The sequence below is a fragment of the Coregonus lavaretus genome (assembly GCF_964263955.1).
Source record: "Coregonus lavaretus genome assembly, chromosome: 18".
NCBI lineage: Eukaryota > Metazoa > Chordata > Actinopteri > Salmoniformes > Salmonidae > Coregonus > Coregonus lavaretus.
Genome location: NC_140005.1, coordinates 28,574,123 through 28,592,726, shown reverse-complemented (window position 1 = coordinate 28,592,726; position 18,604 = coordinate 28,574,123). Strand labels below are relative to the sequence as shown.

General features: G+C 44.2%; 1 protein-coding gene across 1 annotated transcript in view; it reads left to right on the top strand.

Moving 5' to 3' along the window:
* Positions 1 to 18,604, top strand: part of ldah (lipid droplet associated hydrolase) — a 63,171-nt gene that overhangs the window by 17,598 nt on the left and 26,969 nt on the right. The window contains exon 4 of the mRNA XM_084182239.1: positions 275 to 444. Within this exon, the coding sequence (XP_084038365.1) occupies positions 275 to 444 (170 nt within the window). The remainder of the gene's footprint in view (positions 1 to 274; positions 445 to 18,604) is intronic.

Below are 18,604 nucleotides of genomic sequence, written 5' to 3'. Positions count from 1 at the left end.
GGATGTTCTTGTTTTAATTTAGTTATCAAAGGGTCCTGAGTACTACTAATGAGAGGACAGTGAACATTACCATAACATGATGTCCCTGGTCCTATGTTGGGGTGATCCATGTGCTGGTGCTGCCAAATGTAAATAAAGACTATCTTGTGTACAGAGACATTGATGAATGATGCTGGTTTCATGTCCTTGATCAGAATGATTTGGGCGATGGTGAAGTAGATGATGTCATACTGATGTAATACTGAATACTAATGATGAACCTTGATCTTTGCAGACCCATCAGTGACGGCAGCGGGGGACGTGTTTGGTCTGAACGGGCAGATAGAGCACAAGCTGGCCTTCCTTAGGGAGCACGTTCCCAGGGACACTCGCCTGGCCCTGGTGGGCCACTCCATCGGCTGCTACCTCATCCTGGAGATGATGAAGAGGGATCCTGAGCTGCAGGTGAGACCCCACTTTGATTCAAGTACTATTATAGAAGTGAAGTTGTAGGTTAACGTCTATAACATGGAGATTTGTCAAGCTTTAAGTGATCTATGAAGTTTTTTAATAGATCTCTACAACCTTCTTGACCCACATTTGACCCACTTTTAATGTTCATAAGCTAGAATTATTGCATTCATTTTTGAGAATTATGACATTAATTTACCTCCGTGATAAAGGATGTCTTTAGGCTGCCTAAATTTGTCAGCCAAATTGGTGTATATGGGCCTCTGAGCAATGATTCCCATATAGCTGCCTCTGCTTCATGGCACCCTGCTGTCCAGTGAGGGGTTAGGCTGGTCCCAGGGTGGGAGCATGGCACATTGCAAAGTGCAGTGAAAGCACTGTCTCAGCATGGGAGAGGTGCATGTTAGAGACGGCCTGTGAAAACATCCTAGGCTGAGATGGGACTCCCCATGTAACCTTCCCACTCCGCTCGTTTACGGATTGAATAACAAGAGGAGAAGAACTCGTCTTTTTTTTCTGGGGGGGGCATTCCTCTCTCGCTCAGACAAGCTCTTCATAATTGTTTTTCCCCTGCTCTTATTTCAGAGAGAATATGGCCTTTTCACAGGTTGTTTTTGTCTTGTTTCTCTACTTGTCTGTAATTCCCCCTCTCTGTGGGTCTCTTTTCTATGTTCTACGTGTTGTAGAGACCAAAATGTAGAAACAGTGGCAACTGCTCTGTCTAATCTTAATCGTGCTATCTTTAACATTTCCTCACGCAAATAGTGCTTAGTGATATGTAGGCCTTTATAGATATACAGATCTGTAATAGTCAAGGAATGAATCGTAAAGTGCTTAGTCTGAAAACATTCAGTACATAAAAATAGATAATTCCATCAGGTTCTTTTATTGGATCTCGTGTTCTCAAGTTAAAAATGTAAACAACCAGTTGGCTTTAAGTAGTGTTACCCAAATACCCAAAGACCACTTAAATAGGCTACACGTTTATGCATCAACCTTGAGCTGCGTCACTCTCCCTCTTTTTCTCTCCTTAAGCTGGCATCTCCTCCTGAGATTTGGCACAGCCCATTCTGTGGTCCAGCCGGCTCTGCCATATTCTTGTCGGCGAAGAAAGAATGAGGAGAAAAAGACTTCCTTTCCCACTGAAGATTGCAGGCTGCCAAGAAGAAAACACAAGCGATTATGTCCTGTAACGTATGATGTGTGATAATCAGAAACTCCTGTTCCTTTGGGTCTCAGGTATTTGTGTTGGAATAATGGCTTGCCTTATGGGTTGGGACACCGGTGAGGCCTAGGTAAGCGGTGGCGGGGGTTTTAGTATACTTACGGACAGAAAAGGAGTCAGAGTTCAGCTTGTAGCAGGGACCAGCCTGGGGTGAGTTAGCGCACTTCCAGAGCATAGCATCTGGCACGCTGCCTGCCCCTGAAAATTAGATTTGGGAGGAAGGGCTGATGAGAATGTCTGGGTTATGCCCTGAGTTCTCTCCAGGTGTATTATGAAGACTAGGCTTTATGTTTGGCCTGGTCTTTCTAACGTCATGTTCATACAGTACTGCAAGCTTTGCTTTGCATCTGACGCAATTTGAAGAGAAGTTGTTGTTTGTGTCTGTATGCACGTATGTGTGTTTGTATAAGGTAGCATACACTGAGTATACAACACATTATGAATACCTGCTCTTTCCATGACATAGATTGACCAGGTGAATCCAGGTGAAAGCTATGATCCCTTATTGATGTCACTTGTTAAATCCACTTCAATCAGTGTAGATGAAGGAGAGGAGGCAGGTTAAAGAAGGATTTTTAAGCCTTGAGACAATTGAGACATGGATTATGTATGTGTGCCATTCAAAGGGTGAAGACAAACCATTTAAATGCCTTTGAACAGGGTATGATAGTAGGTGCCAGGCGCACCGGTTTGTAACAAGAACTGCAACGCTGCTGGGTTTCCCATGTGTATCAATAATGGTCCACCACCCAAAGGACATCCAGCCAACTTGACACAACTGTGGGAAGCATTGGAGACAATATGGGCCAGAATCCCTGTGGAATGCTTTCGACACCTTGTAGTGTCCATGCCCCGACGAATTGAGGCTGTTCTGATGGCAAAAGGGGGGGTGCAACTCAGTATTAGGAAGGTGTTCCTAATGTTTGGTATACTCAGTGTATATTGGTTAAAGAATCTGTCTGCTCTTACTGGCAACACCATCAGGTTCTCCTTACCGGCACAGAGAACTGAGACAAACAAAAAGCTCTTTAGAAGCCAACTCACTTAACCCTATCCCTTTTCAATCTCTGTACCTGTCATTTACACACAAACACCATCTCCCGTTGACTCGACAACAGATGGCTTTCCATCTTGCTCATACAGTTAGTACGTAAGAAAGGAGTCTCTGGTGATTCTCGAGTCAGAGGAGCAGTCTAAATCATTTTCAGCTTTGGGGCTGGCAGTTCTAACTGGAATCCAATTAATGTGAAATGACAGGTTAGACCATGTTGGCTCGAGATAGCCATCAGATCATCCAATATGACTTTAAGGAAACCAGCTGCCTCAAAATATGTTTAGCGTGGCAGCTCTCTCTTCCTACCGCCTTTCACCACAAGGCTTGTTCTAGTAATGGAGAGGGTGATATCCTGACACTGGGCACAGCACAGCAGGCTACAAGGAGCCAAGTCTGTCTTATTTGAAATGGAAATCCTCACACTGTTTCCACAATGGCACTTCGGTTCAATGGAGTGTGGCTTGAGTGAGGCTTACGCTGGAGCTTTCTAGCTGCCCATCACTGAGTAAGTGCTGTGATTCACGTTAGAATGATGCCACCTGTCAGAAGACAACGATCTATGCTATACATTGACATATGTCTCCCCCGAGATCATTGTCTAAGGCCAAGACTAAGAGCACAGCTGCCAAGAGTGGTCTTAAGTGGGAGACTACGATATTGAGACGCCATCTTTGAATGGCAGGGGAAGGCTAGATTCAAACCAGCATGTTGAACGTTTATGCATTTGTTTACTGCCTGCCCCCATGTCTAATGTTTATGCTACTGTGCAAATACTACTGGGGTTTTGGTTGCCCAAGCTTCAGAAGCAGACACTGGGGTGCAGGAGCAGGGGATAGCTGGAACACTGCTGGAGTGCAGGCATGAAGAGCTGATAGCCTGAGGGGTCAGGAGAAATATGCCGCAGGAATGTAGCCTCACAACCCACTGCAACAGGGGGTGCTGGAAGCTGTGAAAACAATGGTCGCACGCAGTTCAGGGGCCATATCAGTGGACTAGAGTTTATATTTCAGTCTCTATGTTTATGTGGGCTATTAACTGCAATAGATCAATACTATGTGTTCTGTGTGAGTGTGTGCTTACAGTATGAGGATAAATTCTAAATTCTGTCTACACTAAACTGTCTTTTTAGTAGGCTACGTTGTGATTGTGATTTAGCACTGTTTGGAAAAACATGGGATATGATATGCCAAAACAGTGATTTCACTGGTAACCCCTGCTGACTTGTTTATGTTAATCTCCAGGAGCTCATTATCAGGCCAGACAGACAGAAGCAGATTGGCAGAGAAATAAAGACAGACAGAGTGATGATTGTATACAGTGGGGGAAAAAAGTATTTAGTCAGCCACCAATTGTGCAGGTTCTCCCACTTAAAAAGATGAGAGAGGCCTGTAATTTTCATCATAGGTACACGTCAACTATGACAGACAAATTGAGGAAAATAAATCCAGAAAATCACATTGTAGGATTTGTAATGAATTTATTTGCAAATTATGGTGGAAAATAAGTATTTGGTCACCTACAAACAAGCAAGATTTCTGGCTCTCACAGACCTGTAACTTCTTCTTTAAGAGGCTCCTCTGTCCTCCACTCGTTACCTGTATTAATGGCACCTGTTTGAACTTGTTATCAGTATAAAAGACACATGTCCACAACCTCAAACAGTCACACTCCAAACTCCACTATGGCCAAGACCAAAGAGCTGTCAAAGGACACCAGAAACACAATTGTAGACCTGCACCAGGCTGGGAAGACTGAATCTGCAATAGGTAAGCAGCTTGGTTTGAAGAAATCAACTGTGGGAGCAATTATTAGGAAATGGAAGACATACAAGACCACTGATAATCTCCCTCGATCTGGGGCTTCACGCAAGATCTCACCCCGTGGGGTCAAAATGATCACAAGAACGGTGAGCAAAAATCCCAGAACCACACGGGGGGACCTAGTGAATGACCTGCAGAGAGCTGGGACCAAAGTAACAAAGCCTACCATCAGTAACACACTACGCCGCCAGGGACTCAAATCCTGCAGTGCCAGACGTGTCCCCCTGCTTAAGCCAGTACATGTCCAGGCCCGTCTGAAGTTTGCTAGAGTGCATTTGGATGATCCAGAAGAGGATTGGGAGAATGTCATATGGTCAGATGAAACCAAAATATAACTTTTTGGTAAAAACTCAACTCGTCGTGTTTGGAGGACAAAGAATGCTGAGTTGCATCCAAAGAACACCATACCTACTGTGAAGCATGGGGGTGGAAACATCATGCTTTGGGGCTGTTTTTCTGCAAAGGGACCAGGACGACTGATCCGTGTAAAGGAAAGAATGAATGGGGCCATGTATCGTGAGATTTTGAGTGAAAACCTCCTTCCATCAGCAAGGGCATTGAAGATGAAATGTGGCTGGGTCTTTCAGCATGACAATGATCCCAAACACACCGCCCGGGCAACGAAGGAGTGGCTTCGTAAGAAGCATTTCAAGGTCCTGGAGTGGCCTAGCCAGTCTCCAGATCTCAACCCCATAGAAAATCTTTGGAGGGAGTTGAAAGTCCGTGTTGCCCAGCGACAGCCCCAAAACATCACTGCTCTAGAGGAGATCTGCATGGAGGAATAGGCCAAAATATCAGCAACAGTGTGTGATAACCTTGTGAAGACTTACAGAAAACGTTTGACCTGTGTCATTGCCAACAAAGGGTATATAACAAAATATTGAGAAACTTTTGTTATTGACCAAATACTTATTTTCCACCATAATTTGCAAATAAATTCATTAAAAATCCTACAATGTGATTTTCAGGATTTTTTTTCCTCATTTTGTCTGTCATAGTTGACGTGTACCTATGATGAAAATTACAGGCCTCTCTCATCTTTTTAAGTGGGAGAACTTGCACAATTGGTGGCTGACTAAATACTTTTTTTCCCCACTGTATGTCTAGAGGAAGAATATGTATGGCATATAGTCTATAGAGGCAATGTGTTGTCAAGCAGGGTAACTGACCCAACAGCCTTCAGTTTCCTCTTCTGTATCTTAACCTTGTTCTGAACACCTCCACAACAAAGGTAATGTGGTTCGGTACAAAGAATGCCCCCTCACCTCATACAAGTACTTGGGAGTATGGCTAGACAGTACACTTTCCTTCTCTCAGCACATATCCAAGCTGCAGGCTAGGGTTAAGTCTAGACTTGGTTTCCTCTAATCGCTCCTCTTTCACCCCAGCTGCCAAACTAACCCTGATTCAGATGACCATCCTACCCATGCTAGATTACGGAGACGTAATTCATAGATCGGCAGGTAAGGGTGCTCTCGAGCGGCTAGATGTTCTTTACCATTCGGCCATTAGATTTGCCACCAATGCTCCTAATAGGACACATCACTGCATTCTATACTCCTCTGTAAACTGTCCATCTCTGTATACCCGGCGCAAGACCAACTGGTTGATGGTTATTTATAAAACGCTCTTAGGCCTCACTCCCCCCTATCTGACATACCTACTGCAACCCTCATCCTCCACATACAACACTCATTCTGCCAGTCACATTCTGCCAGTCCCCAAAGCACAAAATTATCCTCCGGAACTTGGAAATTCGAACTTGTAATTTGGAACTTGTTCTAATTGGAAGGAAGCTGCTGCTTCCCTCTTTAATAATACCTTTCCTGATGACTTGAATCAGAATACTAAAGTCATACATTTCCAGAAAACCTTTCCAGAAAACGGGCAAGATTCCTAAGTTCTGGTGAAGTGAGGCTCCAGTTACGAGGAAGTTGATACTCCGGTCCACACAAAATGCAACATCCTTTTATTTCCAGTGCTGGGCCCTAACCTGAGGCGATGATCACGCTGGTCCACATTCACTCTCTCTTTTAGCACCCTGCTTTGAACGACGGCATGAAAAAGGTAAAGAAAAAAAATCCATCGTGTAATCAAAAATTCTAACTGCAGTGTAGAGTTTCCTGTTAAAGAAACTTTTAATATTTTACAGCCTCTCAAAATCTAAAATAAAATACAATTGTATTTGTCTAATGCTTCGTAAACAACAGGTGTAGACTAACAGTGAATTGCTTACTTACTGGTCCTTTTCCAACAATGCAGAGTTAAAGATAAAATTGAAATTATGACACAAGGAATAAATACACAGTGAATAATGAATAGCAATAATGGTGTTATTAACCACATTGCTTATAGAAAACCTTCAGTGCTAGGGGGGCATTAAAGCCCTCTAAAGTTGATGTCAGCGCCCCCATGGACATCTAATTAGCCTAATAAAAAAATCCCCCATGGTCCGTTTAAACTAGAGATATATATTTTTTGTGCATGGGATGCGTCTCAATCCACCGCATCCACCTATGTAACACTTCCGCATTTGTGGTGAAAGGTGACAGAGCTAAAGCGGTGTTTGTCAGACCATGAGACATGCCGAAAATCGGTCTTCTCACAAACTTGTCTGTAACGTCCGAACGGTTTGGCCTAAAAACGATGAGACTCTCACGAACACGATAGTGTTCTCCCAAAAGCTTCTTGGGACTCGTCTGAAGTCGGTTCAGCCGATCTGCCAACTTCTGTCCTGTCTGTACCGTCGGAAAAGTGTGGGCTACACTCTAATATGACCCCTCTGTGTAAAGGTGAATGCGTACATGTCAGTTGTTTTGCTCTAGGACGCCTACAGGCCTCACAAGACTCATCTGAAGGTCCCCCGGTACCAGCTGAAGAAATGTATGGAAGTATATTTAGTGACAAAAATAAGCGGTTAAATACATGTAAAACATTTTTTGAAATGTTTCCTGATATTTCTTATATACTTATACTTCAAGGGGTCTTAAAATTCTTCTTAAAACAATTCCATATAGTTTAGTAGTACCCTCGACCTGCATCCGGCACTATAATATTGGGACCGCAGCACAACCCACCGTAAGGAGAGACTGCTATCACGACCCAACCACAGCCACATAAAATTGAGCTGCCACCAACTCAATAACCACTAATATCATAAATATTATTACAACAGCCAGTAGCCTACACTTTCCCATGAATGTGCCTAGTTTAGTTCAGGCCGAAACGCGTGAACGAGCAGTCAAATTAAGGTTGAGAATCCCTGTGATAGCCTAAGCAGTTGTGATAAATCAAATCAAATTGTATTTGTCACATGCGCCGAATACAACAGGTGTAGACCTTACAGTGAAATGCCTACTTACAAGCCCTTAACCAACAATGCAGTTTTAAGAAAAACAAGTGTTAAGAAAGTATTTACTAAAATAAACTGAAGTAAAAAAAGGAGAAAAATAGAAAAAGAACAAATAATTAGAGAACAACAATAAAATAACAGTAACGAGGCTATATACAGGGGGTAGTGGTACGGAGTCAATGTGCGGGACCACAGGTTAGTCAAGGTAATTGAGGTAATATGTACATGTAGGTAGAGGTAAAGTGACTATGCATAGATAATAAAGAGTAGCAGCAGCGTAAAAGTGTGTGGGGTGTCAATGCAGATAGTCCGGGTAGCCATTTGATTAGCTGTTCGGGAGTCTTATGGCTTGGGGGTAGAAGCTGTTAAGAAGCCTTTTGGACCTAGACTTGGCACTCCGGTACTGCTTGCCGTGCGGTAGCAGAGAGAACAGTCTATGACTAGGATGGTTGGAGTCTTTGGCAAATTTTAGGGCCTTCCTCTGACACCGCCTGGCATAGAGGTCCTGGATGGCAGGCCAACCCCAGTGATGTACTGGGCCTTACACACTACCCTCTGTAGTGCCTTGCGGTCGGAGGCCGAGCAGTTGCCATACCAGGCGGTGATACAACCAATCAGGATGCTCTCGATGGATCTGAGGACCCATGCCAAATCTTTTCAGTCTCCTAACGGGGAATAGGCATTGTCGTGCCCTCTTCACGACTGTCTTGGTGTGTTTAGACCATAATAGTTTGTTGGAGATGTGGACACCAAGGAACTTGAAGCTCTCAACTTGCTCCACTACATCCCCGTTGATGAGAATGGGGGCGTGCTCGGTCCTCCTTTTCCAGTAGTCCACGATCATCTCCTTTGTCTTGATCACATTGAGGGAGAGGTTGTTAACCTGGCACCACATGGTCAGGTCTCTCAACTCCTCCATATAGGCTGTCTCATCGTTGTCTGTGATCAGGCCTACCACTGTTGTGTCGTCGGCAACCTTAATGATGCTGTTGGAGTCGTACTTGGCCATGCAGTCATGGGTGAACAGGGAATACAGGAGGGGACTGAGCACGAACCCCTGAGGGGCCCCTGTGTTGAGGATCAGCGTGGCAGGTGTGTTGTTACCTACCCTTACCACCTGGGGGTGGCCCATCAGGAAGTGCAGGATCCAGTTGCAGAGGGAGGTGTTTAGTCCCAGGGTCCTTAGCTTAGTGAGGAGCTTTGAGGGCACTATGGTGTTGAACACTGAGCTGTAGTCAATGAATAGCATTCTCACGTAGGTGTTCCTTTTGTCCAGGTGGGAAAGGGCAGTGTGGATCTGTTGGGGCGGTATGCAAATTCGAGTGGGTCTAGGGTTTCTGGGATAATGGTGTTGATGTGAGCCATGACCAGCCTTTCAAAGCACTTCATGGCTACAGACGTGAGTGCTACGGGTCGGTAGTCATTTAGGCAGGTTACCTTGGTGTTCTTTGGCATAGGGACTATGGTGGTCTGCTTGAAACATGTTGGTATTACAGACTCGGGTCATGGAGAGGTTGAAAATGTCAGTTAAGACACTTGCCAGTTGGTCAGCGCATGCTCGGAGTACACGTCCTGGTAATCCATATGGCTCTGCGGAATGTTGAGCTGTTTAAAGGTCTTACTGACATCTGCTACGGCGAGCGTGATCACACAGTCGTCCGTAACAGCTGGTGCGCTCATGCATGCTTCAGTGTTGCTTGCCTCGAAACGCGCATAGAAGTCATTTAGCTCGTCTGGTAGGCTCATGTCACTGGGCAGCTCACGGTTGTGCTTCCCTTTGTAGTTCGTAAAAGTTTGCAAGCCCTGTCACATCCGACGAGTGTCGGAGCCAGTGTAGTAGGATTCAATCTTAGTCCTGTATTGACGTTTTGCCTGTTTGATGGTTCGTCGGAGGGCATAGCGGGATTTCTTATAAGCGTCCGGGTTAGAGTCCCGCTCCTTGAAAGCGGCAGCGCTACCCTTTAGCTCAGTGTGAATGTTGCCTGTAATCCATGGCTTCTGGTTGGGGTATGTACGTACAGTCACTGTGGGGACGACGTCATCGATGCCCTTATTGATGAAGCCGGTGACTGATGTGGTGTACTCTTCAATGCCATCGGAAGAATCCCAGAACATATTCCAGTCTGTGCTAGCAAAACAGTCCTGTAGCTTAGCATCTACATCATCTAACCACTTCCGTATTGAGCGAGTCACTGGTACTTCCTGCTTTAGTTTTTGCTTGTAAGCAGGAATCAGGAGGTTAGAGTTATGGTCAGATTTGCCAAATGGAGGGCGAGGGAGAGCTTTGTATGCATCTCTGTGTGTTGAATAAAGGTGGTCTAGACTTTTCTTCCCTCTGGTTGCACATGTAACATGCTGGTAGAAATTAGGTTAAATGGATTTAAGTTTCCCTGCATTAAAGTCCCCGGCCACTAGGAGCGCTTCCTCTGGATGAGCATTTTCTTGTTTGCTTATGGCCGTATACAGCTTGTTGAGTGCGGTCTTAGTGCCAGCATCGGTTTGTGGTAGTAAATAGACAGCTACGAAAAATATAGATGAAAACTCTCTTGGTAAATAGTGTGGTCTACAGCTTATCATGAGATACTCTACCTCAGGCGAGCATAACCTAGAGACTTCCTTAATATTAGATTTCGTGCACCAGCGGTTGGCAAATAGACCGCCAACCCTTATCTTACCGGAGGCAGCTGTTCTATCTTGCCGATGCACGGAAAACCCAGCCAGCTGTATGTTATCCATGTCGTCGTTCAGCCACGACTCTGATTTTACCGTTTTTAATGTCCCGTTGGTAGGATAGTCTTGATCGGAGCTCATCCAGTTTATTATCCAATGATTGCACGTTTGCTAATAGTACGGAAGGTAGAGGCGGGTTAACCACTCGCCGTCGAAATCTTACAAGGCACCCCGACCTACGTCCCCTATATCTCCGTCTCTTCTTCATGCAAATGACGGGGATTTGGGTCTTGTCCGGTGTCTGAAGTAAATCCTTCGCGTCCGACTCGTTAAATAAAAAGTATTCGTCCAGTACGAGGTGAGTAATCGCTGTTCTGATATCCAGAAGCTCTTTTCGGTCATAAGAGACGGTGGCAGAAACATTATGTACAAAATAAGTTACAAATAACGCGAAAAAACACACACAATAGCACAAATGGTTAGGAGCCCATAAAACAGCAGCCATCTCCTCCAGCGCCATTAGCCACTGTTATGATATCTCATGTTATGATAAATATTAGTTAACATATATAATGCTGGGGAAAATGTATCTTTTGAATTTCTTCTAGAAACGATGGTGTGATGACAAATGGTGACAAGGCCTCGAAACACAAGCCTCTGGAAAGACGTCAGGTCTGGGAGGCCCTTAAAGTCTCATTTCTTCCAAGGTGCTCAAACTGCCCCAGCTGTTTCTGTTGAATGGCAACATTTTATCACACCCATTATTCATGGTTTTGACTTCGCAAAGCCAGGCTCTACATCTCCACCAGGCTCAGAACATCTTTCACATGGAAATGTGAGGCGGTAGTTAGAAATGGAAACGTATTTTCCTATGGGACTGAGTTATCACCAGTACCATAGTAGCCCTATGAAGTCTTTGCCACTGTTTTTGGGTGGATGCTGAAACTAAGAGAGTAATGGCCAAGGTTTTGTACCACGCCTCAAACGTTGAGTGACTGGAGACATGGGTTGGACATGTATAAAAAGGTTTTGAATGCCTTTTAATGGAGATATGTGTATCATTAATGCAGCTCTGTAGCTGTTCAGTGCCTTACAGCAGGAGTGTCTAAAGTAATTTTGCCAATGTGGCCATTTCTGTAAAGCCACATTTCAGGAGGGCTGCATATTGGTGACGACAAAAAATTACATTGTTACACACTTATGTAGCCTATATACTTACTTAACCCCATAATCTGGCAATTGCCTTGACTGCATTAACAAGCAGTTTATACAAGTGGGGGCCTAAAATGTCCCCTGAGCCTCATGTTTGACCCCATGCTCTAGAGGTTCTATATACAATGCACACTCCCTATATAGTATAATGGAGTGTAATAGTGTAATGTAGAATATTGATGGCTTGTGAACTGCTTGGGTGGGCTCTGGCAAGTTTTCCAAACTGGATCATTTCCATCAGCCTGATGGGAATATTACATCTACAAATGATAAATAAATAAATACATTATGAGACATTTTAATCTGCCTTAGTCTTTCATCATGATAATGAAGGCGTTTCTATAGAGCAAGAAAAAGGTTGACCTCTCATTACCTTTCTCTATGATCAGGATTATTCATTAAATGGTGACCTTCACCATAAGTGTGCTATCACAAATCTACCTGTCATCCCCACATAAGTTCTCTGGTCCAGCTTTCCATAACTGTACTTTCCACCTGATGTCACTTACCAGCCGAGACAGCTGACACACGTAGACAGCACATCATACGCCATGGAGACTGGAGAGTGAGCCCTAAGGACAGCTCCATCCTTCCCTGTCTCCAGCTCCCTCCTCTTTCCTAGTCAGAAAACTCACGGAGCAGGCCTATAGCAGGGAGTTTGGGCATATCAGTGGAGCCTGAGCAGTCCCCAGGCTACTTCTCTCTTATGAGGTGCGAGAGAGGTACGCGAGGAGAGCTTTAGTGCAGCCCTTAACCCACACTCTGTCACTTAACAGCAGCGGCTGCACATGGGCTGCACAAGGCCCTCCACACGCTCCTTGGCCAGGTGGCCTGCACACCAATGTTTTACGACCAGAGGAACACCTGCTGTCGAACAGTGCGCTGGGTCTGGCCTGGCACTGCGTGGCCTGTCGGTCCATCGGACCTCGTTACAGAGTGTGTTAGGGAGGGCTGAAAGCCCCTGACCAACGTTCCATGCTGTTCCCAGAACCTGTGAACCTCCCTTCTCTCTTTCCTACTCCTTTCATTTCTCAGCTCAGCAACAATAAAAAAGGAAGGTAATATATCTATAAAACAACTAATGTTGGAAGGTTTAGTCGTTGACAAATTGTTCCCATTTCGGAAAACCATTTGGTTTCTTTAGTTCCTGGGTAAAGCTGTACCTCTCTGAGCTTGTGTGTTCTTTACAAATGTTTCACTGTGTCAGGAGTTTGACTTCAGGAGTTGACTTCAGTAAACAGTACGTACGTGTGCATGCGTGCGTGTTTTATTTCACAGAACAGACTGAACATACACCCAAGTGAAATGTACGTGTCCTGTTGGCTGCAGCTCTGGTGCATCTGTAAAACATTAACATTCCTGCTCTGTCACATTTAGAGCTCAGGTCTTTAGAAATCAGCCCTTTTCACTGGGACATCTTAAGTCCACTCCGTTCGTCCATCCTCTCTGTCCAGCACAGCACAGCACAGCCAGATGCTGTTCCAGGTTCAAGGACTCTTCTGACACGGCCACAGGGACCGGTCGTGTGTGTCCCCTAAGAAAACAAGCAGTAATTGAAGGGAAGACATGAAGCTTTTGTACAGTGCCTTCAGAAAGTATTCACACCCATTGACTTTTTCCACATTTGTGACCCACCGCCTTGATTCGGTCCTATGTAGCAACATTTTTAATGGTGTTTTTTACATTGGATAAAAGTAGAGACTCAGAGCTAGAAATGTGTATATCATACACTGCAGTTGAGGAACAATGGGAAAGTAGTCCCGTGTAGCTCAGTTGGTAGAGCATGGCGTTTGCAACGCCAGGGTTGTGGGTTCGATTCTCACGGGGGGCCAGTATGAAATTGTATGCACTCACTAACTGTAAGTCGCTCTGGATAAGAGCGTCTGCTAAATGACTAAAATGTAAAAATGTAAATGTTATTCTGCTTTTATAGTTGATAAACTTTTGAGAAAATGTCCCATGAATGTTTTGTTACACCTACTGGAGAGCTCTTCTTTGTCTACACCCATTCAGCATCGTTCACACCCTCTTAAGCCTTAGCCCCACCCATCTCTTTAAGGAGTCATGTGTGAGGCCATGTGCTAAACAGAGTAAATAAGGTAGTGTAGTAAACAATCAAAGATTAAGAGTAAAAGTGCTGAAAGTAGTAGTAAAAATAAGCTTTTATCTAGACCTCGGCCTACAGTGAGGTATTTGATCCCCTGCTGATTTTGTACGTTTGCCCACTGACAAAGACATGATCAGTCTATAATTTTTATGGTAGGTTTATTTGAACAGTGAGAGACAGAATAACACAAAAAAAATTCCAGAAAGACTCATTTCAAAAATGTTATAAATGTATTTGCATTTTAATGAGGGAAATAAGTATTTGACCCCTCTGCAAAACATGACTTAGTACTTGGTGGCAAAACCCTTGTTGGCAATCACAGAGGTCAGACGTTTCTTGTAGTTGGCCACCAGGTTTGTACACATCTCAGGAGGGATTTTGTCCCACTCCTTTTTGCACATCTTCTCCAAGTCATTAAGGTTTCGAGGCTGACGTTTGGCAACTCGAACCTTCAGCTCCCTCCACAGATTTTCTATGGGATTAAGGTCTGGAGACTGGCTAGGCCACTCCAGGACCTTAATGTGCTTCTTCTTGAGCCACTCCTTTGTTGCCTTGGCCATGTGTTTTGGGTCATTGTCATCCTGGAATACCCATCCATGACCCATTTTCAATGCCCTGGCTGAGGGAAGGAGGTTCTCACCCGAGATTTGACGGTACATGGCGCTGTCCATCGTCCCTTTGATGCGGTGAAGTTGTCCTGACCCCTTAGCAGAAAAACACCCCCAAAGCATAATGTTTCCACCTCCATGTTTGACGGTGGGGATGGTGTTCTTGGGGTCATAGGCAGCATTCCTCCTCCTCCAAACACGGCGAGTTGAGTTGATGCCAAAGAGCTCCATTTTGGTCTCATCTGACCACAACATTTTCACCCAGTTCTCCTCTGAATCATTCAGATGTTCATTGGCAAACTTCAGACGGGCCTGTATATGTGCTTTCTTGAGCAGGGGGACCTTGCAGGCGCTGCAGGATTTCAGTCCTTCACGGCATAGTGTGTTACCAATTGTTTTCTTGGTGACTATGGTCCCAGCTACCTTGAGATCATTGACAAGATCCTCCCGTGTAGTTCTGGGCTGATTCCTTACCGTTCTCATGATCATTGCAACTCCACGAGGTGAGATCTTGCATGGAGCCCCAGGCCGAGGGAGATTGACAGTTATTTAGTGTTTCTTCCATTTGGGAATAATCGCACCAACTGTTGTCACCTTCTCACCAAGCTGCTTGGCGATGGTCTTGTAGCCCATTCCAGCCTTGTGTAGGTCTACAATATTGTCCCTGACATCCTTGGAGAGCTCTTTGGTCTTGGCCATGGTGGAGAGTTTGGAATCTGATTGATTGATTGCTTCTGTGGACAGGTGTCTTTTATACAGGTAACAAGCTGAGATTAGGAGCACTCCCTTTAAGAGTGTGCTCCTAATCTCAGCTCGTTACCTGTATAAAAGACACCTGGGAGCCAGAAATCTTTCTGATTGACAGGGGGTCAAATACTTATTTCCCTCATTAAAATGCAAATCAATTTCTAACATTTTTGACATGCGTTTTTCTGGATTTTTTTGTTGTTATTCTGTCTCTCACTGTTCAAATAAACCTACCATTAAAATTATAGACTGATCATTTCTTTGTCAGTGGGCAAACGTACAAAATCAGCAGGGGATCAAATACTTTTTTCCCTCACTGTATATCCTAATCTGACTTTGGTGCAGGTCATGTCAAACACACACTATATCAAGTAAAATCAAAGTTTATTTGTCACATGCACAGGATACAGAAGGTGTAAACAGTACAGTGAAATGGTTACTTACATAGTGGAGTCTTTTGTTTAGACCTATAATCCCAACCCATACTACACTGTATATACAAAAGTATATGGACATCCCTTCAAATTAGTGGATTCAGCTATTTCAGCCACACCCGTTGTATAAAATTGAGCACACTACCATGCAATCTCCATAGACAAACATTTGCAGTACAATGGCCTTACTGAAGAGCTCAGTGACTTTTAACGTGGCACCGTCATATGATGCCACCTTTCCAACAAGTCAGTTAATCAAATTTCTGCCCAGCTAGAGCTGCCTGCTCATCTGTAAGTGCTGTTATTGTGAAGTGGAAACGTCTAGGAGCAACGAGGGCTCAGCTGCGAAGTGGTAGGCCACACAAGCTCACAGAACGGGACCGCCGAGTGCTGAAATCGTCTGTCCTCGGTTGCAACACTCACTACCGAGTTCCAAACTGCCTCTGGAAGCAACGTCAGCACAATAACTGTTTGTTGGGAGCTTCATGAAATAGGTTTCCATGGTCGAGCAGCCACACACAAGCCTAAGATCACTATGCGCAATGCCAAGCGTCGGTTGGAGTGGTGTAAAGCTCGTCGCCATTGGACTCTGGAGCAGTGGAAATGCGTTCTCTGGAGTGATGAATCAGGCTTCACCATCTGGCAGTCCAACGGACTAATCTGGGTTTTGCGGATGCCAATAGAACGCTACCTGCCCAAATGCATAGTGCCAACTGTAAAACTTGGTGTAGGAGGAATAATGGTCTGGGGCTGTTTTTCATGTTTCGGGCTAGGCCCCTTAGTTCCAGTGAAGGGAAATCTTAACGCTACAGCATACAATGACATTCTAGACGTTTCTGTGCTTCCAACTTTGTGGCAACAGTTTGGGGAAGGCCCTTTCCTGTTTCAGCATGTCAATGCCCCTGTGCACAAAGTGAGGTCCATACAGAAAGGTTTTGTCGAGATCGGTGTGGAAGAACTTGACTGGCCTGCACAGAGCCCTTACCTTAACCCCATCTAACACCTTTGGGATGAATTGGAACGCCGACTGATAGCCAGGCCTAATCTCCCAACATCAATGTCCGACCTCACTGATGCTCTTGTGGCTGAAAGGAAGCAAGTCCCCGCAGCAATGTTCCAACATCTAGTGGAAAGCCTTCCCAGAAGAGTGGAGGCTGTTATAGCAGCAAATTAATGCCCATAATTTTGGAATGAGATGTTCGACGAGCAGGTGTCCACATACTTTTGGTCATGTAGTAAACATGCACCATGCATGAATCTGCAGATAGCTAAAGCTAACCAACTATGTTCAATGTTAGCTAGCTAGTTAACATTAGGCTATAACTAGCAATGCAAATGGCTTTCTGAGATAAGAATAATTTCACTACACAGCTCATACACGTAACGTTAGCTAGCCAGCCAACCAGCTAACCTTAGCTAGCTAGCTAACAGACAATTGGGAACTCTGAAGAAAATGAGCTCCGACTGGGATAAAAAATTTTTAACGGTCATCTAACTCGGAATTCCAACTCGGGAACTCGGGCCTCTTTATAGAGCTCCCACTTTCCGACCTGAAGGTCACTGACGTCATGATTTGACCTCGTATTTTCAGAGTTCCCAGTTGTCTTGCAAGCACCATAATATCTGAAAATGTAGCTAGACTCTTACCTGTATACTGTACCAGTCAAAAGTTTGGACACACCTACTCATTGAAGGGTTTTTCTTTATTTTTACAATTTTTTACATTGTAGAATAATAGTGAAGACATCAGAACTATGAAATAACACATATGGAATCATGTAGTAACCAAAAAAGTGTTAAACAAATTAAAAATTTATTTTATATTTGAGATTCTTCAAATAGCCACCCTTTGCCTTGATGACAGCATGGAGGAGGGGGTGTTATGGTGTGGGGGTGCTTTGCTGGTGACACTGTCTGTGATTTATTTAGAATTCAAGACACTCTTAACCGGCATGGCTACCACAGCATTCTGCAGCGATACGCCATCCCATCTGGTTTGGGCTTAGTGGGACTATCATTTGTTTTTCAACAGGACAATGACCCAACACACCTCCAGGCTGTGTAAGGGCTATTTTACCAAGAAGGAGAGTGATGGAGTGCTGCATCAGATTACCTGGCCTCCACAATCACCAGACCTCAACCCAATTGAGATTGTTTGGGGTGAGCTGGACCGCAGAGTGAAGGGAAAGCAGCCAACAAGTGCTAAGCCTATGTGGCAACTCCTTCAAGACTGTTGGAAAAGCATTCCAGGTGAAGCTGGTTGAGAGAATGCCAAGAGTTTGCAAAGCTGTCATCAAGGCAAAGGGTGGCTATTTGAAGAATCTCAAATATTAAATATATTTTGATTTGTTTAATACTTTTTTGGTTACTACATGATTCCATATGTGTTATTTCATAGTTTTGATGTCTTCACTATTATTCTACAATGTAGAAAATAGTAAAAATAAAAAAAAACACTTAGGTTTGTCCAACCTTTTTACTGGTACTGTATACTAAATAATATATGTGTGACATTTGTTTTGATTTAGAATAGACCATTATCATTCACCTGTCTCAAAACAGGGGCAGCAGAAAAAAATACATGTAATCTATTCACTTCAATAGCAAATGGAGGACACTTTTCCCGTGGTTCATTTTCATGCCAGCCAGGTAGTCTATTCTCCTGTTGTAAAGAGAAGCAATGTGCTTAATATTATGAAAGTTGAGAAATAAATATAGTAGGCCTAGGCTATAGAAAGCTGATGGGATCCTCCTCTTTTTAATAGAGGCCATCGCTCTGTTTTCTCACACAATTGCATAGCCTATAGAAATGTTGCACAACATGAGCTCATGGGCTCTCATGAAGTGTTTGATTTTCAATCACATTTGCATTGATGTCAGAGTGATTAGAGGGACAATAAAGTGCTGAGTACCAGGCAGTTAGCA